Source organism: Nuphar pumila, chromosome 9 (assembly GCF_984573655.1).
Source record: "Nuphar pumila chromosome 9, dmNupPumi1.hap1.1, whole genome shotgun sequence".
Classification (NCBI taxonomy): domain Eukaryota; kingdom Viridiplantae; phylum Streptophyta; class Magnoliopsida; order Nymphaeales; family Nymphaeaceae; genus Nuphar; species Nuphar pumila.
In genome coordinates this window covers 51,699,914-51,725,045 of record NC_143257.1, presented here as the reverse complement: position 1 = coordinate 51,725,045, position 25,132 = coordinate 51,699,914, and the positions used below count along the sequence as shown (strand labels likewise).

Below are 25,132 nucleotides of genomic sequence, written 5' to 3'. Positions count from 1 at the left end.
TTTCAAAAATCGATGTGGGCTCACTCAGTTGGAACCATATCTAGAGGAATTCTGACCCAGTTAGAACACTATTCCATTTTAAAAAAAAATTAAATTCAAACTGACCTTTTGAAAATCTTTTGAAAACTTTCTCAATTTCAAGTTTTTAAATCGTTTTTTTGAAAAACTCAAGTACGGCCCACTCGGGGTGGCGCCATATTCGAGTAAGTTAGGGCTAGACTAGGGTTAGTCAGTGTCTTGGTTAGTGTTAGAGGTTTAGAAGAGTCAAAAGTTATTTTAAAAACTCATTTTGAAGTTTGGATTTTAAAACTAGTGTTTTTAAAGGTTTTTAAAGAACTTTAAAAACCCAAATGTGGAAAATGCCAAGTGGCATTACATTTGAGGATTTTTAGGTTTAGCTAGGGGTTAATTAGGTATTAATTAGGATAATTTAGGCTAGGGGTATATAGGTAATTCTCTACAAAAATCGCCCCCCCCCCCCGCCCCCCCTTTAGAGTCCAAAATTTTCAAAACTTGTCATTTTTTTAAAACCTAAAAAAATAATATAAAAGGCCCCTATGGGGGACGATTTTTAGAGAGTCATCTTTTGCAAATCTTGGAGCCTCTCTCTCCTCTTCAGCCCTTCCTCCATTGCAGCAACCTCAAGGTAATATTTTCTTTAATTTTTAGCTTTTATTTAATGTTTTTAATAGTTTTAAATCAATTTTATCCATTAATACTATCCTATTCCATGGATTAAACCATGGATTCAAGTCCAAGAACCTCAATAACAGTCCAAGAAGATGATCTAACTCTGTTTTTTTGTGTTTTACAGGGATTCTAATCCATTAGAATCAATTTTAGCATTGTCTTTTGTATTATTAACCAATAAAACATGTGATTTACCCTTTTAATGAGTTAAATCCATGCTTTTAAAGGTAACATCGAATTCCAGCCATTGATTCCCTGTATTTTATTTATTTATTTGTTTATTCATGTTTATTACACGTTTTCCAGTATATAAATAATTTTTATTTTACTGTTTTAGTGTTTATTTTATTGTTTTCCATTAGTTAATGCATGATTTCCTAAGTTTCTTAGTTCAGAAACGAGCATGCTTTTTCGGACTGAAATATTTACTTTGAATGTTTGATTTTTTTATATGTGATACATGCATATGTGAAGGAACTACTGTAAAAAAATCAGAGATTTTGGAATTCGGGAACCCTGTCAGAAACATCAGACATCAAATCGGATTTTTCAAACTTTAAAATCGTTGTTAAAATCAGGAAGGTAACTTGCTGTTATGATATTTTTCTCATCCTATATCCGATTTAAGATCTGTAAAATGCCATGGATTCACATTGATTAGATCTATCTACTGTGAAAGTTTGAGATTTTTTTATATCTGTTTAGTATTTTTCCTCTGACAGAAAGTGTGATTTTAAATTTAAAACTCGTTAAGGTTTACCAAAACCCTAATCAGACTTGTGTTATTCATAGATCCCAAACCACATATCTGATTCATGATTTGTAAAAAGTGAGTATGGTTATTTTTTTGTCTACTATTCTCTTCTAAAATGTCACAAATTTTTTATTAATTTTGCCATTTATTTCTGTATTTTCAATCTGAAGTAGTTGTTTTAACCCCTGTTAGGTTTGTTAGATTCTAGTTCAGATTGCCGGAAGGGTTTCTCCCTAACCGGAGATGCTTTTCCCAATATGTAAATTGGGAAATCTCTGTTTTTATTCCTAGTTTATTTATGTAAAAATTCAAAAGTTTTCATGGAGGATTGACCCCTGATTCGGGTCTAACTCTGAAACGGGTTTGTGACCTGGGTTAAAAATAGCTTATTTTAGGTTGTTAATGCCATTTTTAGATTAAAATAATGTCAAAAAATTATTTTTGAAATTCCAATCTGATTTTAGGGTTATAATAAGTGTCTGTGACAATTTTTATGAAATTTAGAATTCATTTGATGTCTGAATTAATAAAATTGCAAAACAGGATACCTGAAAGATCCAAAAACACTGATAAAATCACAATTTTGGTGATATTTCTTGATTTTCGTGTATAAGTGCACATTTTTAGGGTTTGTTCATGTTTATAATCATGTTAGGACGTTTCATGTTTGATTTTGTGTTTAGTTCCATCATAAATCTCAAATTTTTATCAAAATCTATTTCAGAAAACCCTGATTTCAAGGCCATAGTCTTGCTATCGGGGGCAATTTGGTCATTTGACCTCAATTTCGAAATTCTAAACCCTAATTTTCATATTTTTAATCATGTCATATCATACTTAGTTCAATTTATTCTTATTTGAATTTTAATACTTGCATTTTTACAAAATATTTTTTTAAAAACCCTGATTTCAAGGCCATAGTCTTGCTATCAGGGGTATTTTGGTCATTTTGACCCCAATTTCGAAATTTCAAATTCTATTTTCATATTTATTCAATTTTATTTCATATTTTATCAATTTTGATTTAAGGGAATCATGGAAAAGGCTTATATCTAGCAAAATCCAGTAATTTCTAGATATTACTGGATAAATCTAGAAAAGCCAACATATCATCACTAACAAAGTTTTCTAAGTTTTGCAGAGACATTGAAGACTTTATTTTTAGTCATTTAAATTCAGATAGTGATGTAAATTAAATGTAATATTTGGAATAAGAATTTAAATTTCAGCTTAGACTAGGATTGCATTGCATATAATTTAATTCTGCAAATATTAAATGTGTGATGAATATATCATTCATGCACATTCTTTATAAATTCACTATGGTCTACACAAATGGCACGTGCACTAGCTCTTATGGACTTGACAAACTTGGTGGAATTTGTATTTATGGCCATAGTCAGAATACGAATGATACCCAGATTTGTAATCTTCGTATTAGCCACATTCAGCCTACACTCTTAGGCTAACTTCAAAATGCACTGCATTTCTCAAAAATACAAAAAGGATTTCCTCAATTCCTCAAAATCAAGTCTTTCAAATCCATATTCATTCAATTCATGCATTTGCAAATTCCAATTTCAATTCAGAAAAATCAATTTTCTCAAAAAATTTCCTAAGTCTTATTCAAAAATCGATTTTCTCAAAATATGGATTTGCCAATGATATTTCAAGTATTTTTCAAAGTTCAAAATTCGATTTTCCAAGTTATAACTTCAATTTCCAAGTTCTAATTCAAAGAAATCATGTTTTTCAAAGTTATTTGAAATTCCTCAGAATCGATTTTTACAAAATCCTTATATTTCTTTAGAAATCGATTTTCACTTTCTCAAATACAGTATCTCAATCATGATTCACGATTTTCAAAGAGTTTATTTTCCAATCTTTGAAGCAAACATCATGTTTTCAAATATGCATTTTCAGAAATTCATAGCACATGCCTGATTCTTTGTGCATTTAGGAAATAGAACATGATTTTGACAAGTTGAGCAAAGCTAAGCACACAATTGATCCTTGGTTCAATTACCGCTGGTAAAGGCGCCAGGAACGGTTGAACCTCGTACCGACAGGCGAGTCCCATTCTTCGGAATTATCCCGCATTTTAAAACGGAGGCGAGTTATTTTCAAAATCTTTTTCAAAGGTCAGTTTGACTCGCAAAAAGTAAAAATTTTGCGATGATAATAATGGATGAATTTGAAAGTGAATTTCATTGAGAAATTGGGAAATCCTTTTGAAACTTTGAGAAATGCAGTGCATTTTTGAAGTTAGCCTAACAGTGTAGGTTGAATGTGGCTAATATGAAGATCATAAATCTAGGTTACATTCGTACTCTGACTATGGCCAAAAATACAAATTCCACCAAGTTTATAAACTCCATAAGAGCTTGTGCATGTGTCATTTGTGTCAACCATAGTGATTTTGGAAAAATGTGCATGAATGATGCATCAGATATCAGGATTTGCAGAAATTAAACTATATGCAATGTAGTCCTATTCTGTGCAGGAAATGTAAATTCTTATTCCAAATTATTACATTTGATATTACATTGAATTGAAATAAAACAAATAAATAAAATGGCTAAGTCTTACTCTTGAATGTTCCTGCAAAACTAGAAAACCTGTTAGCACAAAAATGTAGGTTTTTCTGAATTTATCCAAAAATATTAGAAATTATCAGATATTATTCAAATATAAACCCAAAATCATACTCCCTTTGATATAAACATGAAAAATAATGAATAAATTTTGAAAATAAACTTGGAAATTCAAAATTAGGTTCAAAATGACCAAAATGACCTTGATGACCTTGAAATCAGGGTTTTCTGAAAGAATTTTTGTAAATTTTAGAATTTTGAAAATCAAATAAAATAAATCAAACATAATATGATAAAATATGATGATATGCATGAAAATTTATGGAATTAGAAATTGAAATTTTGAAATTTAGGTCAAAATGACCAAAAACCCCTGATAACAAGACTATGGCCTTGAAACCAGGGTTTTCTGAAATAAATTTTGCAAAAATAGAAAATTGAAATGCAAATGAGATTGAAATAAACCCTAATATTACATGACATGCTTATTTACATGAATAAAACCCTAAAATGGCGAAAATAACATAAAATATCAAATTTAACTTGATTTTCGCTTCTGAATTTAAAGACAAACTAACATATAAAGCAAATGAACTTGGACTTGATCCAAATTTGGCATGGACACCTAGACTGACCCTAAAAACAGAATGAAGCTCGAAAATATAATTTTTTGTATTTTATTAATATGAAAAATAGCTAAAAATCTTAAAAAATCAGAATTTTGCCTAAAATGTTGATTCTAAATGGGATTTTGGATATCAAACTTCCATACAAATGTCCCAAATTTCATGGAGTGACAGAGGACAATAAGGCAAGGATTTTTTCCTTTTACATATTCTGGCTTTTACCTATGGTCGGAGTTGTATAGCTCCGACAAGTTGGATCGGAATCCGGTGACTCTAGGATTTGGGGAAAACAGACAGGTTTCGGAAGAAAATGTGGGAAAAATAGCAGATAGATGGGAAAAAGATTGAAATTGTGGAAACATGTCCTTGACAAACAAAGAAAAATTGGATCTTTTCACATCATTGGGATTCGGGTTACGGTTTAGAAAAGGGCACACTGTTTTTAGAGACCTAAATCTCTGGAATTTCTGGATATTGGAATCTATCAGACAGAAATATAAATTCAGAAAAAATAATGAGATAATAAAAAAAAATTCCACATTTTGGGAAATGACAGAAAAATGGGTTAGGAACAACTTTCGTGTTGAAAGTTTTTGCAGAAGAGCTACGTATTAAGCGGACACAACATGTTAGGGTCTGTCTATACCCCGACAATGGAAAATCAAGATTTTCCCAAAGGTCTAGGAAAATAGATTTTTGAAAGAGGTCAAATCTGCTTGTAAAGATCTCAAAATTTTCAGATAGATAGTATATTCCACCGTGAATCTACTGTAATTTTTAGTGGAGGATTCAAATGACCCACAAGGGTAAATCTGAAGGTTCTTTTTTGCTAAATCAGAAATTGAAAGTTTTGAAAATGTAAAATCACAGTTTGGGATTTGATTTGTTTGAGAGAGTTTCGAAACCCAAATGGAATAAAAAATTTGGTAGAGAAACAAAGACATGTAAACCTAATTACTCTAAAATTTACAGAATTTATTGGTGCAGAAACTCACATAAAATAATGCATGGACTTTGCACAAAATTGAAATTCTATGGATTCTAGGCTAAGTAACAACGAATTCCATATAAGCTAAATGAAATAGATAATGGACTACTCTAATATGCATTTTCTAACATAAAATGACATGAGATATAAACTAAAAATGAAAATCAATGGGAATATGAGCCATTTTGATGTTGCTCTTAAAATGAGAGATTCAATCCATTGAATGGATGAATCTCTTATTCCATTAGCACAAGTATATAACATGTTGTCCCTTTTTTTTTTTTTTTAAACAAAGAAATATATAAAACGAAAGCAAATATTAACCTACTAAGCTGACAACATCCAAATTTAAAACTCCTCATCTCATAGCATTGGGTTCACACATGGCGGTTCATTCAAAGCCTTTTCGTTTGGGTCTTTCTTATGAGAGATTTCAAAACGAAACCCACTAAGACCCGAGTATTAGCAAACCAAGTTCATTTTTTTAAAAGAATGATGTTAATATTGAACTTGCAACAAGAAGGGGGATTAATAACATTGATCTCGCTGCGGCTTGAGGAGGTTGTCACCATCGACTGGAGAATATATAGATGAAGGTTTATGGGGTGCAGCCAACAAATGGGCTTCCTTGGAGATGGCTGGATGTCTCGGTACTACCTTGGAGATAGCTAGGGGAGTTGAAGTAGGTGATTTGGCTGGAGCAAGAGGACGTGAAGGAGGTGGCTACAAAGACATGTCTGGACTCTTGGAGATGATCGGCAGTTGAAGGGCTGCAACGTTTGATGTCAACTTGGAAGAGATGGCTGCCAAAGTGGTTGCCTTGCTGCAAAAAGGCGCTGGAGTGGATGGTGCTGGTCGACCAAGAGAGGTCACGGCTGTAGATGCTTCCAAAAGGGGCGGCTGGAAGAGTTAAAGGAGGCTGCAGCCAATGGTGGAGCCTCTTTGATGAAGGTGGTTGTCAGCTGGTGGAAGCTTGGAGCAATAGTGGCAATGGATGCCACAAGGTTGAAGGGGCTTGAACCAAAGAGAGAAAGAGGGAGCTTAGGGTCTGAGACAAGCTGCTAGGGCTGGGTGTGCATTCCTTGGAATAGGTAAGTGAATGATAAGTTTTAAGGTGTCTGGACCAAGGAAAGAGGAAAGAAAGAAAGGAGGGAAAAGAAGAAGGAAAGAAAGAGAAGGGAAGAAAGGAAAGAGGAAAGGAAAGGAAAAAGGAAAGAAAAGAAGGAGGAGAGAAAAGAGAGGGAAAGGAAGAGGAGGGGGAGGAGAAGGAAAGGAGGAAGGAAAAAAAGAAAAAGAAAGAAAGAAAGAAAAGAAAAAGGAAGAAGAAAGGAAGAAAAGAAGGAAAGAAGGAAAAGAAAAAAAAAAAGAAGGAAGGAAAGAAAAGAAAAAGGAAAAAGGAAAAAGGAAAGGAGAAGAAGAAAGATAGGAAATGGGGAGGAAGAGAGAGGACAAGGGGGGTCGACCCCCTTGTGGGTCCCACCTTAGGTAAAATAAGAATAAAAACAAATAATAAAAAAAATAAAGAAAAGGTATTTTTTTTTTACTTTTTTATATATAAATTTAAACAGAAAATGCAAATGGATGGACCATCTCAGAGCGAGTCCAAATTCCACTTTTGAAATTCATTTTGACGATTAGAGGGGTAAAATAGTCTTTTTAGAAAATTTCTAAATGAAACGAACTATTTTTGGCAGTTTTTGAAACGAGCTCAAATTTTGAAGTTCAATACCCCATTGCGAAGCAAATCCAATATAGAATTTGAAAATTTGAGATTGAAATAAATCCAGATTGTTTTTCTCGAGAAAATATTTCTAAATTTAGAATCCTGGGGGTAAAAATGTCAATTTTGGAAACCCGGGGTTTGAAATTGCTTTTTGAAAACTTTTAAAACTCGATCTGGATTGAAATTTATAAAACTGGAGTTCTGGAATTCGAAAATGGAATGAAATGTGATGAAATGCTAAGAAATGATATAAAATGATGAGAAATGACATGAAATGCTATGCGAAATGCAGACCTTGAATGAGGAATTTTGGATGTTAGACCCCGATTGACACTTGTACCAGTTCAAAAGGTGTTAAAATTGATAAAATTTGCAAAATGGTTCAAGAAATGGTTTTTGAACTCCACCGAGCTAGAGTGACACTGAAAATCGAGGTTTGAGCTAAATTGAACTGAAATGAGTTAGATTGAGCTGGATTCTAGAGTTTCAGAACTCAACTGAACTGACCAGACACTGACTCAACTGACCTTTCTGACTAATTTTTCAAGAAAAGTTGTCATTTTTAGAGAAATGGTGTGGAATGGTCACTAGAGTGAAGTGAATTACGAATCTGAGCTGGGTTTGAGCTAGAACAAAAGTCAGTAATACTGACATGAACTAAAATCGAAGCTCAAACACTAGCTCAATTGACTGAACTTAGCTCAATTTCAGCTGAAAGAGTTGAAACAAACTAAAATGGGCTCCTGGACACTTAGAAATGGTTTTGAACTAAAATTTGAGCACTTGAACTCCTGGTGAGCTCAGGTAGACTCAAAGAAACATGACTGACTATGAATGACTGACTTGGAGATAATTGGCTTAGATTTGAGTGAGAAATGAGCTCATTTCTAAAGAAATGATCCCATTTTGGCATGAATGGCAGAAATGAAAATGGTCTGTTCATTGTGAGCTTAGATGAGCTTGAAATGACTAATATTTTAACTGTTTTGAACAGACCAATGAGCTTGGTTGACTCCGGCTGACTGGGGTCCAGGATGACCTAGGGGTAAAATGGTAATTTTCCTAGTGAAAATGGGTAAAGTGGTGATTTTCTAACACTGACTCGGGGTTTGACTCTTATACTGACCTAACAGGGTTGGCACTGCACGAGGAGGGTTGTTTGAAATGGGTGTGGAAAATTTGGGGTGTTTACAAGGACAAAACAATGCTCTGTGTCATGTCCGACAGTCCGATGAAATTTGCAGAATTTATTCGTCCATTTTCCCAGAGCCACTGGAGGATCTGCCACCTTGGGAAGTTTGACCATCCCCTTTGATAAAATATATTCGAGGATATCCTTGCGAGATTGTTCCAAAGCAGTGAATTCTCGATCATAGCTCCATCCATCATGCTTCGGTTTCTCTTACTGCCTTGCTTTTGGCTGCCTCGCTGGCTGGGCTCGCTGTTGCTTGACAAATTTTCCCTTTTGGGCTGTAGAATTTGCTCTTTCAATCTTAGAGCTTCCTGAGTCTTTGCGGCGGTTTTTTTGTTTTTCTTGCTACTAGGACTGTCGCTACTGCTTGAAAATTCTGTAGAATAAGCAACGTGTGATTTCTTTTTCTGCTCAGAGTTCCCTCGGATGAAAGGGTAACCTTCATACAGACAATTGTCTAATCTTGTCTTGAGCCATTCGGCTCTCTCAATCAACTTAATGAATGACTTCACAGGAGATGTGGAAACAAGATTCCTTAGAGGCTGGGCAAAGTTATTCAGGATAATCTGCAAGGCATGTTCCTCCGGGATGGGAACCTTCATTCTGTTACAAGTGCTTCTCTACCTATGGATGAATTCTCCAGCTCTTTCATTCTCATTATGTTTAAGATTGTATAAATGGTTGAGAGTTGGTGAGGCTTCAACATTGAACATGAAGTGCTCGATGAAAAGATTTACTACTTTATCGAACTCTCGTAGTTCGATAGGGTTAATGTGGTTCGCATACCATCTGGTCGTTGTTCCTTCTAGGCTGCGAGAAAAGAAAATGAACAGAGCCCTGTTGTCTTTCCTGAAACGGCCACACTCTGCATAGAATGTGGCCAAATGAGCCTTGGGATTGCCTGTTCCATCAAACTTGAGGAATTTTTTAGGGAGATTTTCCAGATTTTCATCCCCGTCTAGGTCGTTGTAGAAATCTTTGCCAGAATAGGTTTGCTTGCCTTTGCTCTTGGCCTAAATGTCCTTGATTGCTCGAGTCATTTCCCTCAATTGCTCGTGCATCGGATTCTCAACTGGGGTGGGTTTGTTCACAGATTCGGGCTCTGCAGTGATTTTTACAAATTGTCGCGGAGGATTCTGACTATAGACAAACTGTTGTTCCTGTTCTGACTCTTCCTCCGCTGATTCTGATTCCTCAGAAGTGGTGTCAGGCTGGACCTTTTTTCTGACAATTCGGACCTGCTTTTTCACAGCCTTCTTCTTCAATTTGCTTTTTGGAACAGCCTTCTTCAGACTGGCCTCAGCTTGTTTTGACATCATCCTTGCCATCATTTTCATACATGGCAGGATCAATATCGTCTCCTTTGTTCTGACCCTGTCCTCTGACCGACTTGGGAGAGTCCATTCCTTCAATCTCACTGTCACTGTGCTGAGGGACCGTTTCTTTCTCAGTTCTTGTCTGAACCATTCTGACAATGCCAATGATTTTTGCAGAATAAGGGAATGGTTAGAGCGTGGAAGAAGTCTTTTGAAACACAATTTTTTGAGAAATGGCGAGAACGAAGGAATTGATAGACAATTAAACAAGTTATCCCATCACCAGAGATCAGGTCACCACAAAACTTGTGATAATTGCGTCACCATTTTTGCGATAACGGAAAATGCGCCTTGTTACCTAGGCAAGGTCATCCATCATGATAAGAGATATTTAAAGAAGAATAGAAGGAATGTCCCATCACTAGGGATGAGGTCACCACGAGAATCGTGACCTTTTGTGCTATAAAATACAAGAATAAAATTTGGCCCAAAAAGCTTTTTTAATAGAACAAAAGTAAAACTTTATTGATGATTAATTCAAAGACAAAGAGAAAGTGGGCAGACAGTTTGCCACCATTCTTGATATTCAGTAGATACACTGGGTCCAGGAAATACAGACAAAGGAATGAAGGAGTCCCAAGTGTATTTGGTTACATGGTATGCCTCAGACCACTGATCCGACTGCAGATCGAATTCTGGCATGTAAGCCCCACTATTTTTCTGGAGAATTTTAAATGAGATATACTTCATTATTGGAAAATTTTCTTGTTCCAGTATGGGTAATACTCGCAATTTTGGCATTTATCGCTTTCTGAGGCTCTGAATCGCGTAGATTTGCTCTACGAGGCGATTCGGGGCAAATCGCGATGGATCCAACCTCAATATTTATAGATTATATGTATATTGTGTTCACATGAGTTCTCTCCGGATTTGGAGTTTAAACGAGAGCAATATCTCGTTATTTCATGGATTTTGGCGAGATAGGGGTATATCGGTAATTATGAGTCATACCGAGGCCCAATTTCGTCGTAATTGAGAAATTAAATATACTTTATGAAAGCTTAAATCTTAATTTACAAAATGTAATTTAAAATCTTGAGTTTTAAATTAGTTTAGATTAGTTCTTTTTTTAAAATACTTATTGAGATTTTACAAAAGAAAAGAAATGAAGTAAATTGCAAAATCCTCAAAACCTAGAAGAGGGTTTTTGAAAACGTTTTTACAAGGGGTAGGTTTGTGAATTTAGAAAAGTTTGGCATGGGCTCCACCTCAGCCCATGTCTCCTTTTAAAGGCTTATGAAAAAGCATATTTACAAAAAACCACTTTTCAAAATGGAGATTTTGAAAAGTTGGAAAAATTTTCAACAAGAGGCCTTGAAAAGGCATTTTTAAAGGTGGGTGGGCTCAGCCCACGTTTTCGGGAATAGGCTGGGTGCCCCTTAGGGGGGTAGCCCTTACCCATTTTCAAAAAAAAAAAAATAAAGGAAATGGGAGGGGCGATTTTTGTGGTTTGACCTTAACCTTGAGAGGTCAAGGCCAACCACTCCCCTTTGATTAAGGGGAGTGGTTGGAAGGTACCAAGTACTTTACAACCCCCCCCCCCCCCCCCCCCCCCCCATAGGGACTAGGTGACTAGGGTGGGGCGTGGGAGGGGGAGACCACCCATCTCCCCTCCTTCACTCCCCACCACCCATCTTCCCCCCCCCCCTTTTTTAAGCAAGGGAAGGGAAGAGAGAGAGGGTCGACACCCTCTCTCTCCTTCCACTCTTCTCCTTCTTCCTCTTCTACACTCCCTCCTTCCCCCTTGGTGCTGCTACTCAGCTTGGGCCAACCTAGCACAAGGTGAGCCTCTCCTTCCTTCTTCATTTTTTTTAAGCTTTGGTTTCAAAAATTTTTTGGTGTGTATGCTTGTTTTTCGTTGTAGTATTAGAACGCCCCCCCCCCCCCTTGGGGGTTGGTGCTCGGCAAGGTCCATGGCTGGGATTTTGCACGACCAGCCCAGGCCGTTTGATGGCATGGCCGAGCCCACGGCTGGTGGACTGGGCCGTTGTAGGCCTTGGGATGAGCCCCGGACTGACCCAAAGCTGGTCAGTCCGGCTCTTCCTCATGGCAGGGTTGGCTGCAGCTTATGCTGAAACCCACGGTTGGCTTGGGTGGTCTGGACCACTCTGGACCCAGACCTACCCGAGGTGGACCCACCTAGGGGTGAGCCCACCACGGGTGAGCCACCCTGGATGAACCCCCCCCCCCCCACCTTCTTTCCTTGGTTAGCCCAAACGCACCACCCGGGTGCCTTAGCACCCGGGGGTCTGGGTTTGAGGTTTGACCTGCAGGGTCAAGGGCTACAGCCCTAGTTCGAGCCACCACTTAGCTCGAACCAGGGGCCTGTAAGGGCCCCTTTCCTTGTGGTTTGCCCTGGCCAATGCCTATGGGCAAGCCGGAGGCCTGGTGCGCATGGCACCCGGGCCACCTCCTTGGCGCACCACTTAGTGAGTGCACCAGGTGGGTACGGCCTGGCTCAGCCCATGGCTGGGCTGAGCCAGATGCTACAGACCTAGGGTCTGTAGCAGGCAGCTGACACCCCCCTGGACTTGTTGGCTGCTGTGCAGCTGGGGGCTGGGTGCTTAGAGCACCCGGGGCTTAGTGCTGGGCACACCTTTTAGTGGTGCGCTGGCCCCTTGTGGGCCTGGTCTGGACCCGGCTGGGTCAGACCAGGCGTAGCCTACCCCCAGCAACCTCAGTTGCTAGGGTAGTAGGGCGGGGTCTGGACCCTCAGTGGTCCAGACCATCGCTTTGGTGTGGTGCCACCTAACTCGGGTGGGCGCCCCACCATTCCTTCTTGGCGCCCCTTGTGGGCTGGCGTGCACCCGCTCGGTGCTGTGGTCAGGACCCACCCTTGGGTCAGACCAGGGGTGCCGGTGGGGCACCTCAACTGGTGCCCCCTGCCCCCTTTTCGTCCGTCAGGCTTGGACCAATAGGGTCCAGGCCCGAGCCTTTGGCTTGCCCCACCCAGCCGGGTGGTTGGGTTAGCCGCACCCCTCTGGGTGTGGGCTAAGGCCCAACACCCTGGTCTGAACCCATGGCTGGGTTCAGGCCAGGGGTTTTCAGGACCCAGTTGGGTCTGGTCAGGTGCTAACCAGACCTCGCTTGGGGTCTTGTTTTGGTTCGGTACGCACTGGGCTAAGCCTAGCCCCTTGAGGGCATTTTAGGCTTAGCCGGTTGCGGGCACACCCTGGTTGGCGCGTGCGGGCTGAGGCCAGTATGGCTGTCAGCCCCACTTGGCCAGTTGCTAGGCAGGGACTAAGGGTGGTAGGGCCCCCGTGGCCTAGCCACTTGTCCAGCCCCCTCCGGGTTTTGGGTTCCCCGTTGGCGCGACAACGGCACCGGGTGCTAAGGTACCCGGTAACCTTGTCACCTTGTTGGGCAGTCCCTTGGAGTGCCCTGACCCGGGGTTTGAACCCCACTTTGGGTAGCAACAAGGTTGGCGCGACTCCAGGGAGTTCCATGGGAACTCATCCGTGCCGACGGTTGCCCTTCCGTGCCATTAGGAAATGTCGAGCTTTTTAGGCGGTTTGCGTCTCTTGCAAACAACATATGTTGCGGTTGAAGGCTTTAGTTGCTCGTACCCCGCAGTCCCGTAAGGGAGGTAGTGCGGATGGTTTGCAAGCGGTGTTGCGACACACGCTTGCATAGGGTTGTCCGGTTCTACGGACCTTTTTGGTTTCGGTCACATTCGTGCCCCAGGCGTGCGGACCGCACATTTGGATATGCCAATGTTATTCCCATTAGCATGGGATTAAATTGAATCCTATCCCTCGACACTTGTGAGTGCGGGACTCTCGAGGATCCCTGGCGGATGGCTTCGCCATGCGAGATGTTGTCACGTTATGATACGCGTTTTTGGATGAATTTACACCTAAGTGGGTTGTCCTGTTTCGTGAGTGCAAGTTGGCACATCCGGACACGTACGTCACTAGCTCACTTGTCGAGCATCTTCCTGTTTGGATCCCTCTTGTATATCGATAGATATACACTGCACCAGAGGCGTGCTTTACCCTCGACTTAGCTTACACTTGGAAAGAAACTGGAATTATCGTAGGGTTTGACACTTTTGACCTATTGAGGTCTAGAGACTCGGGTGGAGTCTACGGGCAATGGCCGGGTTGGTGAGAATGTACTCACATGTTCGTGTCGCCCTAGGCATAAAATAAAATGGTATATTATCGTCTTCACAGGCGATGTGCTCGTGGTGGCAGTGTGAGGCCGGGCACGTGGATGGGCAGGCCAAGTCCTCGTTGCGTACCCCGCGGGGACCACGAGGCGTGACTACCTCGAGAGGAGGTACGACCGGAAGTTGAGCCTAAATAAGATAAACCTGCCGCGCCCCATTCACAATTTGGTCACCCAGGGAGAGGGTGAATGGTACAGCCCCGAGTGACGTGTCGTTACTACGACTTGTTCTTTAGAGGAGCCGATGTGCCCTCTGACCTCCAGTCACTCGGAGTTAGGGAGGTCAAGGTACCCTCTGCAGGGACCTTTACTACTGCAGTAGTACTGATTGCAATCCTTTACCCTTGCGAAAGGTTTCTCCTAGTTGCGTGTCACCCGCAGGTGATTTTCTCGTTCTGTAGCATCCCCGATTACCACATTAGAAATTGAATAACAGACGCCGGGTGGATGTCTCACAGAACTCGAGGGTTTTCCTTCGCGTACCCGAATTAGGTAAAATGATGAACATAAAGACTAACCATACAGACTGACTTACTGTAGTTGTTACTCTAGAGCAGTACACACTTTGTTTCAGTTGCTACCCACTGTTGGTTGGTTCCTATTCTGTTACTTTAACTGCTACATTCTGTTGTTCAGTTTCTGCTTTGTAGCCCTAGTTGTTGCACTGTTACTTACTTGTAGTTTTACAGTATTGTGGCACGTGCACCTACTTAACACGCACTGGTATTTTTATTCAAATGCTTCTAACTGTTCCATCATGCTAATTATAGTCTTGTACTTAGCACACTTGTAGCTTGTTGCTTACCTTCTGTTCCTCCTTAAAAATGATAATGTATGGATGGTTTGTCTCACCAACTCGCAAGAGTACTGACGCCGTTTTATGAGGATACAGGTGATGAGTAGATGCAGCGTGATGCGACGGCGCACAACAGGAACCTTGAGACCCACACTTTGCAGCAACTTCTGGCTTCTTCTGGTTTTGGGGTTTGAGGGGTTGTACCTCTCCTTTTTGTGAGACTGTCCCTTTTTGTAACCAGTCTCATTTTTGTATCATTGTAACTATTGTGGAAATGAAGAATACTTTACTTGTCTACTGTGGTTTGGTTTTCTCACTGTGGCTCGCTCAGACTTGCGGCCTTTGCTTTACCCCTGTTTCCCTCCTTTACTTCCGCTAGTTGTTTTTCACTCTGTATATCCTTAAAAAAAAAAATTTGCTAAAAAACTTAAGGTTTTTACAAGGTCGGGGTTTGGGGCGTCACAAAGATTGGTATCAGAGCCGCAGGTTTATAAGTGTGGTCCAAGACTTCTGCGTGCATCGTCCGTCGCACTGTAAGTATGTTCTAAATGATTGCTTTCATTGTTTCTTAACGATTTTCTACTGTATTTAGCCTTGCATGCTTGATTTGTTGCATAACTTGTTAGATGCCTGTTGATTCGAGAAATGAGCGAATGCTCGGAGCTCTTATCGACTTGATTCGAGGTACAGAGGCCCTCGATCAAGTGGTTCAGCAAATTGTGCGGAGTTCCCGGATACTTGCACATCCGGCACCTCCTTGTGGGAGATGCGACCAGTATCACGCAGGACAGATTTGTCCTCGTGCCTTGAGCATATGCCCCTACTGTGGCTTTAGGGGGCATATTGAGATCGAGTGTCAGCGCAAGTTGGGCGACGAACTCATAATGGGTAACGCTGAGACCGAAGAGAACGAGGCTTCTGAGGGCGGTCAGGCACAGTCAGCAGTTGACCCAGTAGGAGGTGCACGGGTTGCACCAGGTTCTCTTGAGTATACGCCAGCTTGCTACTCTCGATCGGTTTCTCCGGAGTACACACCTTCTTCTCCTCCTCGTCCGACGCAGAGACGATACAAAAATCGGAACACCTACCGCAACTACTACACTCGTAGGCAGCAATGATTGTGTTGTTCATATGTGAACATGTGTGGTTGGAACACTGAGTCAGTGTTCATTTTTTAGACTTGCTTGTTTTTTCTTTTGTTTCAGAGGTTTATGTATGGTGACCCTGTAGTAGAGGGTAATATTTGGCTTGTACCGGAGATCTGTATGCTTTCCTTACTTTAAGTAATGAAGTTATGCTTTGACTTGTCTCATCGCTTACACGTATTTTCTTTTTGCACAAGATGGCTTGGCGCGAGCGTTGCGATCGTATCATGGACACTGTGAGCAACCTAGCTGAGGTGGTGGGCAGGCAGGCTGAGGCCATGCGTGCTATGGGAGAGAACATGCGGACCTCTCAGGAGCGAGAGACCCCGGTTCCAACTCCCTCTCCAGTTCCAGCGACAGCCGTGCCTTATAAGCAGTTCATGACTATGAACCCTCCCTCCTTCGATGGAAAGTCTACACCCGAGGCAGCCGAGGACTGGATACGAGAGATCGAGCGTATCTTTCGGGTGCTGCAGGTCAGTGACGACAGAAAGGTAGACTTTGGCACGTATCAGCTCCGAAAGGATGCCGAGAGGTGGTGGGCAACCACCCTGGATGTTAAGTTCGCAGGTGGTGCAGTCACATGGGAGCAGTTCGTAGAAGTCTTCTACGCGGCTTATTTTCCTACGCACGAGCGCAGCCGAAAGATGCAGGAGTTCCTTGACCTTCAGCAGGGGAACTCTTCTTTGGCGGACTATATCACGAAGTTCAGAAGCCTGGAGCGCTTCTGCCCTCATGTCTATGTGACCAAGAAGGAACGAGCGATGAAGTTTGCTCCTGAACTGAAGTTAGCCTTGCGCCTAAGAGTGTTCATGCGTGCTCCCTCGACTCTTAAGGAAGCCCTGGAGACGGCTACACTTCTGGAGCAGGAGTGGACAGAATCCCAGAAGACTCCTGTAAGACCCGCAATTTTTCAGAAAATATCTGAATAAAATTCATGAGGCATTTACCGGTAAAAATAGCATTTTTGCTCAGAATGCGAAACGAATCAATTCCTGCGAGCCAGTTATACTTAGGATATTCGTCGAATCACGAATATATGCCCAAACACTCTGGAAGCTATAACTTCCTACCTGAACGAAATCAAAGGATTCCTGCGAGCCAACTTTCTTAGTTACGTCAATACAAAGGGAATGGCGTACTCAGAATTTTTCGGAATAAAATCGCCGAAAACCCGAAATTCTTGCGGGACCCACGAAAATATTGGTGGGACCCACAGGAATATTCCTCAGAAAATATTTGGTGGGACCCACAAAAATATCCCATGGAAATATCCAAGTGGGCCCCACTCCAAAGAACCTCTTGGAATTTCTGGAATAGCCAAGGGTAAAAAGGAGATTCTGAAACTTGGGGCCCAAGTTTCAGAATCTATAAATAAAGGAGCCCCCCACTCTTTAAAAATCGCCAACCCCTCTCTCTCTCCTCCTTTCCCAAACCTCCTCTACCTAGCCTAGCCAACCTGAGCCCACCTAACCTGGTCTGAGCCTGCCTGAGCCTGCTTGACCTGGTCTGAGCCTGCCTGACCTGGTCCTAACCCACCTGACCTAGGTCTGAACCTACTTGACCTAAGTCTGAACCCAGTTGACTTGACCTGAACCTGGTTTGGTTCAAAGTCAAAGTCAAAGTCCAAGTCCTTTTTCGTCCGAAGTTCGAAGTTGATCCTTTTTCGAAGTCGAGCCTCGTTCGAAGCGTTTGAAGCAATCGGAGTCACTTCTTCCACGATTTGAAGTAAGTTCGCTTCATTAAACCATCTCTCTCAAGTATTTGATTGTTTGTATATAGCATATACTTTCTAAAATAGTATCTCACCCTAGTTCTTGGTTGAGCCCTCTAGGACACTTAGGTGTTCACTCGCTCGCCTCGTAACTATCGTTGGATACAGATCTAGGTGTATATCTGATGATACTGCCGACGCGTCTTATATCTCACAGGCCATGTAATTTACCTTTGCCGTCGCGTCGTATGATGCCAAGGCTCCCAGTTTTCTGTACTTCCGATTACTGCACTTCCGATTATGCATTTACTTACACCGTCGCGTCGAACGATGCCAAGGCTCCTGCTTTCTGCAATGTATTTACTTACGCCGTCGCGTCGAACGATGCCAAGGCTCCTGTTTTGTTATATATGTAGAATATTTCATTCAGTTACACACCCTGAACAATAGTATATGCATTTCCTTTACGTCGCCGCTGTAAAAAGCACAGGCTTTTGCTTATATTACATATATGGCCCGTAAGTGAGCGTTCAAATGGAGATCAACTCCAAAATTGCCCATGCGATTCCCTTACCGCTCCTCGTACAAGATTCTGCTTGACGAATGAAGCCCCTATTGGAAAGGCTTCGCCTTTTGGCAAAATGCTCTTTACGTAAAGACTAAATCAATTACGTATGGCCTGGCTATGGCCCAAGATTCCTGCAACCTTGATGGATGCAAAGTACGCACAATGGTGCGCATCCATTTCCCGAGTTAAGCGTAGCGATTTCCCACCAACGAGGGGAGATGCCGCTGAAATGGATAAAAGAAAATGCACGCTTTCTCCGTTAAAGAGAGGAAGTGCTGCTGAAATTCCTGAAGGAGCTAAGAATGGCTCAGAAAGAACATAGCAGGAGTGCTACCTAGTTTATGGAACGCCTTCTACGATGTAGAAAGGTTCGTCGCACCACTGCCGGTAGAGCAGAAAAGGTGTTGACAGAAGAGCTGCCAGAACCAGTTAAGTGGCACAATGATGTCCTTTGTTGGAACGATGTCAGAATGACTCGTCTCCCTGGCACTTGCAAGGGCACCATACTTGTAAGGGCCGTTGTGCCAAAGTAGTGGTAGCACCTTGATGAGGTACTGAGCTCGTTGCGTAAAAATACGCCGAGTAGCCGATCCGTAGAGATCGAGTCATGTGCATGCTCATTGAGAATTATCAAACAACCAGACTCGTAAGGGCCGCTGAGCCGGAGTGTGTTGTTTCCACCGAAAGAGGTGAAGTGCTCGTCAAGGACGAAGTGCCGAGAGCAGAGTTAAGCATGCATATGAATAAAACCTTTGTTCCACGGTGAAAACCGTGTGGTTGATTGGGGTCGGGTACATACTTCTCAAAGGCTGCCCTATAGGCATGCAATGTTCGTCAAGTAATTGTAAGACCGGCAGGCCCCTTTCAGAATTTCTCACCGAGGAAGACGGTGATGGCGCAACCTTGAGTGACATATATTTCACCCGAACCTGATAGAGTTCATTGATGGCCTTCGTCACTCAGAGGTATGGAGGTCGTGGTTATCCTTAAATATCTAAGGATTGAACCCAACTACTGCAGTAGCAGAATGCATTCGGATACCTAGTAAGGATCTCTTCCGGTATGCTGTACCGTCCTACTAGGGGGATGGGGTCAACAGGCCTCTGGGGTATCTAAAATACATAGAATAATCAACCCCCATGTCGTCGCGTTGTCGCCCAGATATGAGTCCCCTAAGCCCAGGGGGAGGTGCAATTATCGAAACAAAGCATTAGCTTAGGTACAGCGCTACTTTGAATGGATGAGTGGATGACGTTGTTGAGTCAGTCCTGCATAACCTTTGTGAAGGTGTCATGGTCGGTATACTACTGTACCGATTGTGAAAGAACTCCATTGATATCCGTACGACTAAGCGAAGCTCGGAGAGTTGTCCTTAGATTCGTAGGATATGGATGTGCCAAGCATAAAGGCTTGAGCTAGACATCCATTTGTGACCCTGAAGAGGTCAAAGCTAAGTCGTAAAGACTTAAGCGGTTATTCAAACTCACAGCCCTGAAGAGGCTTATGCGAAGTCATGAAGAGTTGCGTGGATGTTCAACTCATAGCCCTGATGAGGCTTTTGCGATATACGCTAAGTCATGGAGGCTTGAGTGTCGTATTACGAACTGCGGCCCTGAGTGGTCTATGCATTTACTTGAGTTGAATAGATAGGTGTTTGCCTACTTACCAGACCATCAGTGGTTCTGACCCCGTTTAATGGGGATTTCAGGTGTTGAACCTGCGTGACGATATGCGGAGCAAGGCGGCATCGAGTTCCAGGGTTTCTCTAGACAGAGTTGTACTGCTTCCTTTTTATTGAACCTTCACTGCTTTTCTAAGCAGTAGTGTTGTAATAAACATATGTTTTCGATAAAATGGAACACTTTGGTGGTCAATGAGTTGCTTGGCCACATACCTGCAACGTGTTCGGAGTTTTCTAAAACCGACGACTCATTATCGTCTTATTCCGCTGCTAAAAGCTTTTCTAAGTTCCGCTGCAAAGAAAAAAAAAAGAAATTCATGAAAATTTTAACTTAGCTTTGTTTTGGAAATCCGGGGCGTTACAGAATTGGTATCAAAGCAAGAGTCTGAGAAACCTGGTTCGAGATCCGTCTTGTCCACCATATCGCACTATAAGTATATTTTGTACTTGTTGTTCTGATCTGGGTGCATCTTTGTATAGATGGCAACTCACGACTCCCAAGGATACTGCTATCGTTGCAGGATCATGCACGATGAGTGGGTATGGCCATATGAAGTCCAAGACTGCCAGTATTGTGGCGAAGAAGGGCATTCCGCCAACGAATGCCAAATGAAGCATACCGCCGATATGGGTCGGCGGGGATCGCTTGGTCTTAGGGATGAGACCTCGCGTGTTAGTGGGCCACATTACTCCAGTAGAAGGAGTAGCCGTACTCCAGCAACTTCTGATGAACTACCGTCTCTAGTAGGATTTGACTTGAACTTCCTTGAGGGATTTGGTCAATCGCAAGGCTATCAACAGGCATCATGTACGCCTAGCTTGCACAGTTGGGAGGAGGGATGCAACAACTCCTTCTATAATCCCATTATGATTTCAGATTCCTCGAATCAAAGTACTATTATATGGGGGAACAGAGCGGCTACACCAACGCCGAGTCTGAATGGCCAGGAAGAGGGATACAACCTACATCATCCCGTTATGGTCTCGGATTCCCCGAGCCATGATGCCACTGAATGGGCAAGTGGACCGGCATCACTGATCTATCCACAAGAGTCGCTTGAGAGTGCGGAAGTGCCGCCCAAGCCAAAGCTAGTTGTGCCTGCACCAAGGCAATGTGGAAGTAAACGATACTTCGGGTTCTTTGGGTCAAGAAAGAAATCCAGTTCCTAGAAGAGACTGGTAGTGTTTTGGAGTCAATAGACTCATGTACCTAGTTTCTCAACGCCTAAAAGTCTGCCAGTGCGGCATAACGTTTTGTTTAAGGCGATGCTTGTGTAAATGTGATGTATATTAAGTAAATAAAACTTTGCTTCGATATATACATTGTGAAACTAAAACACGTTGTTTGTATGTGGTAGATAAATGGCTCCTACGACGAGGAGAACCATACCAAGCGAGGAGTCCCATACTCAAGGATTTCTGCTGGAAACACTCAACAATTTGGTTACTGCCATTCGAGAAACAAGGCCAGAACCAGTCGCACCTCGAAGCGAAAACCTTGGTGGAATAACCTATGAAAAATTTCTCAAGCTCGATCCACCAGTCTTCGCTGGTAGAGCCGATCCTGAACTGGCAGAAAGTTGGGTCGAAGAGACCGAACGTGCCTTCCTGGTGCTGGGAGTACCAGAAGAAAAGAAGACCAACTTTGGCACGTACAGGCTGAAAGACAACGCACAGAAGTGGTGGGATACCACTAAGATTATCCAGTTCTCGGAAGTTGAAGTCATTCCTTGGACTGACTTCCGGAGAGCTTTCATGGATAATTACTTTCCATTACACTCCAGAAACAAGAAGAAGATGAAGTTTCTGGAATTGGAGCAGGGTGGCATGAATCTGATTGACTATACCACCAAATTTCAAAATCTTGAACGGTACTGCTCACGGTTATTTGAGACCGACCAAGAAAGGGCCGACAAGTACATCAATGGACTGCGAGAAGGGCTAAGGTCACGGGTTATCACCAGCATGCCCCAAACATTTTAAACGGCTGTGGCAGCAGCTTCAAAAATACAAGTGGATTGGGAGCGATCAAAAGTGATCATAGCAAAAAGGCCCATAGTTGATGGTGGGAGCAAGAAGAGAATGTTCCCAAGTGGCCAGGGTTCACGACAACCCTTTCAGAAGAAAAGGATCCAAGGTGGGAACAACACTCAACAAGTTGTAAGGCCAAGGCAGAACATGGCTCCAAACAACCTGCAGTCCAACCCAAACTGCCCAAAATGCCATGTTAATCATGCAAGAGGACCATGTCCACGTGACACAGGTGGATGCTTCTACTGTGGCAAAGTGGGCCACATTGCAAGACAATGCAGGAAGAAGCTTATTGATGAGCAGAGGAGGAATGCCGGATCTGCCGGACCCTCTCAACAAGTACCACAACGAACACTAGTCCAACGACCCCCACCTAGAGTAGAACAAAGGCCTACTGCAGGTCGTGTATACGCTGTAACGACTGAACAAGTCGAAACCGGTGACCTCATTGAAGGCACCATACCTGTTAATGGACATGCAACTTACGTCTTGTTTGATTGTGGTGCTACTCATACGTTTATCTCTGACGATTTCACCGAACAACTCCACGCCTTGGTGCAACCGATTGATAAAATGATCGAAGTATATAACCCGTTGGGTTCACGCACCAAATGTATCCGGTGTGTGAAAAATTTGGATATTGAGATAGCAGGGCAACACTTGCCTACTGACGCCATCCTGATCAATATGATACAGTACGATGTCATTCTGGGAATGAATTGGTTGGCTCAGAATAATGCCAAGATTCTGTGCCGCGAGGGCAGAGTGATTCTATCTCGACCCAGATTACCAAAGATGGAATACCGGATATCCAAACCAGTTCCACAAAAAAGGCTCATATCAGCACTTAAGGTACAAAAATACCTTAGGAAGGGTTGTGTGGCCTTCCTGTTGAGTCTCTCGGTGGAAAAATCCAACGACCAACCCCTTGAGAGTTTGGAAGTAGTGCGGGAGTTTCCCGATCTGTTTCCTGAGGAATTGCCAGGACTTCCTCCACTTCGTGAGGTTGAATTTGGAATTCAATCCTTACCTGGAACAACGCCAATATCCAAAGCCCCTTATCGTATGGCACCAGATGAACTCAGTGAGTTGAAATGTCAGTTGGAAGAACTGATGGAACAAGGGTTCATCCGACCAAGTATGTCACCATGGGGAGCCCCAATGCTCTTTGTAAAGAAGAAGGATGGATCCCTTCGGTTATGCATCGATTATCGGATGCTTAACCAGGCAACCGTTAAAAATAAGTACCCGTTGCCTCGGATTGAGGACTTATTCGATCAGCTCAGAACAGCAAGAGTGTTCTCCAAGATCGACCTCAGGTCTGGATACCATCAGCTCAGAGTTAAGGAGGAGGATATACCTAAGACTGCCTTCAGAACGAGATATGGCCATTATGAGTTCGTAGTAATGCCCTTCGGACTTACTAATGCGCCTGCTGTCTTTATGGACCTGATGAACCGAGTGTTCAAGCCATACTTAGACACTTTTGTCATCGTCTTCATTGATGACATTCTCGTGTATTCAGAGAATGAGGAACAACACAAGGAGCACTTGAGAATCGTCTTGAAAACCCTTCAAGATAATCAGTTATATACCAAGTTTTCAAAATGTGAATTCTGGCTAGACAAAGTAATGTTCCTTGGCCATGTGATCTCAAAAGATGGAATCGCAGTAGATCCTGCGAAGGTCGAAGCTGTGATAGACTGGAAGCAGCCAGAAAATATCAATGAGGTCCGCAGCTTCCTTGGACTTGTCGGATATTATCGGAAGTTCATACAGGACTTCTCCCGAATCGCCGTACCAATGACGAAATTACTGAAAAAGGGAGTCAAGTTTGAATGGACTGACCAGTGTAAGGAGTGCTTTGAGGTTCTCAAACAGAGGCTTACCACTGCCCCTGTCCTTACCTTACCTTCTGGTCAGGGAGGCTTCGTTGCTTATACCGATGCCTCGGGAACAAGTCTGGGTTGTGTATTGATGCAGCATGGCAAAGTAATCGCCTATGCATCCCGTCAGTTAAGAATTCATGAGAAAAACTATCCAACCCACGATCTTGAGCTTGCCGCGGTAGTGTTCGCGCTTAAAATCTGGCGACACTACCTATATGGAGAGAAATTTGAGGTCATGTCGGACCATAAAAGCCTAAAATACCTCTTTTCTCAAAAAGAACTCAATATGCGGCAACAGCGATGGCTGGAATTCCTCAAAGACTATGAATTCACGCTTTCCTATCACCCTAGAAAAGCGAATGTTGTAGCAGATGCCCTTAGTCGCAAGACTGTTGGCACTCTGGCCAGCCTCACCGGACAATGGAAGCTGATGGAGGATTTTGTCAGTTGGAAGCCATTCCTAGCTGACCCAGGAAAGATTCGATTGTCATGCCTGACAATCCATATCGAGATCCTCGATCGCATTGTAGCCGAACAGTTCAAGAACCCCCAGTACTTAGAATTAAAAGCTCGTGCTGAAAGAGATGACACTTTCTTCCATTTCAAAGAAGATGGAGAAATATGGATGGAAGAAAGGATTTGGGTTCCAAATAACCCTGAGCTAAGACAAGAAGTACTCCAGGAGGCTCATAATAGCAAGTACACCATTCACCCTGGGGGTACGAAAATGTTTCTGGACTTACAGAGAAAGTACTGGTGGAGGGGTATGAAACGGGATGTGGCTACATTTGTCTCAAAGTGTTTGATCTGCCAGCAAGTAAAAATCGAGCATCAACGACCTGGTGGAAAAATGCAACGGATCGAGATTCCAGAATGGAAATGGGAGGGCATTACGATGGATTTCATCGTTCGATTTCCTCGGTCCAAGAGACAACATGACTCAATATGGGTGATCGTAGACAGACTCACCAAGTCTGCTCACTTCCTGCCAATCAACACTCGATACTCAACTGAACGATTGGCGGAGATCTACATTCGGAAAATCGTTAGACTCCATGGAGTGTCGATTTCGATCATATCCGATCGTGACCCGAAATTTACCTCTCACTTTTGGGAGCAGCTTCAGAGAGCCCTGGGGACGAAACTCAAGTTCAGTACAGCATTCCATCCCCAAACAGATGGGCAATCAGAACGA

General features: G+C 42.6%; 1 protein-coding gene across 1 annotated transcript in view; it reads left to right on the top strand.

The window, feature by feature from the left end:
* The first annotated feature begins 16,353 nt into the window (after nucleotides 1-16,353).
* The window catches only part of LOC149828592 (uncharacterized), a 48,951-nt gene continuing 40,172 nt past the window's right edge, over nucleotides 16,354-25,132 (top strand). The window contains exon 1 of the mRNA XM_090017090.1: nucleotides 16,354-16,841. Coding sequence (XP_089873216.1) covers nucleotides 16,354-16,841 — 488 coding nt within the window. The remainder of the gene's footprint in view (nucleotides 16,842-25,132) is intronic.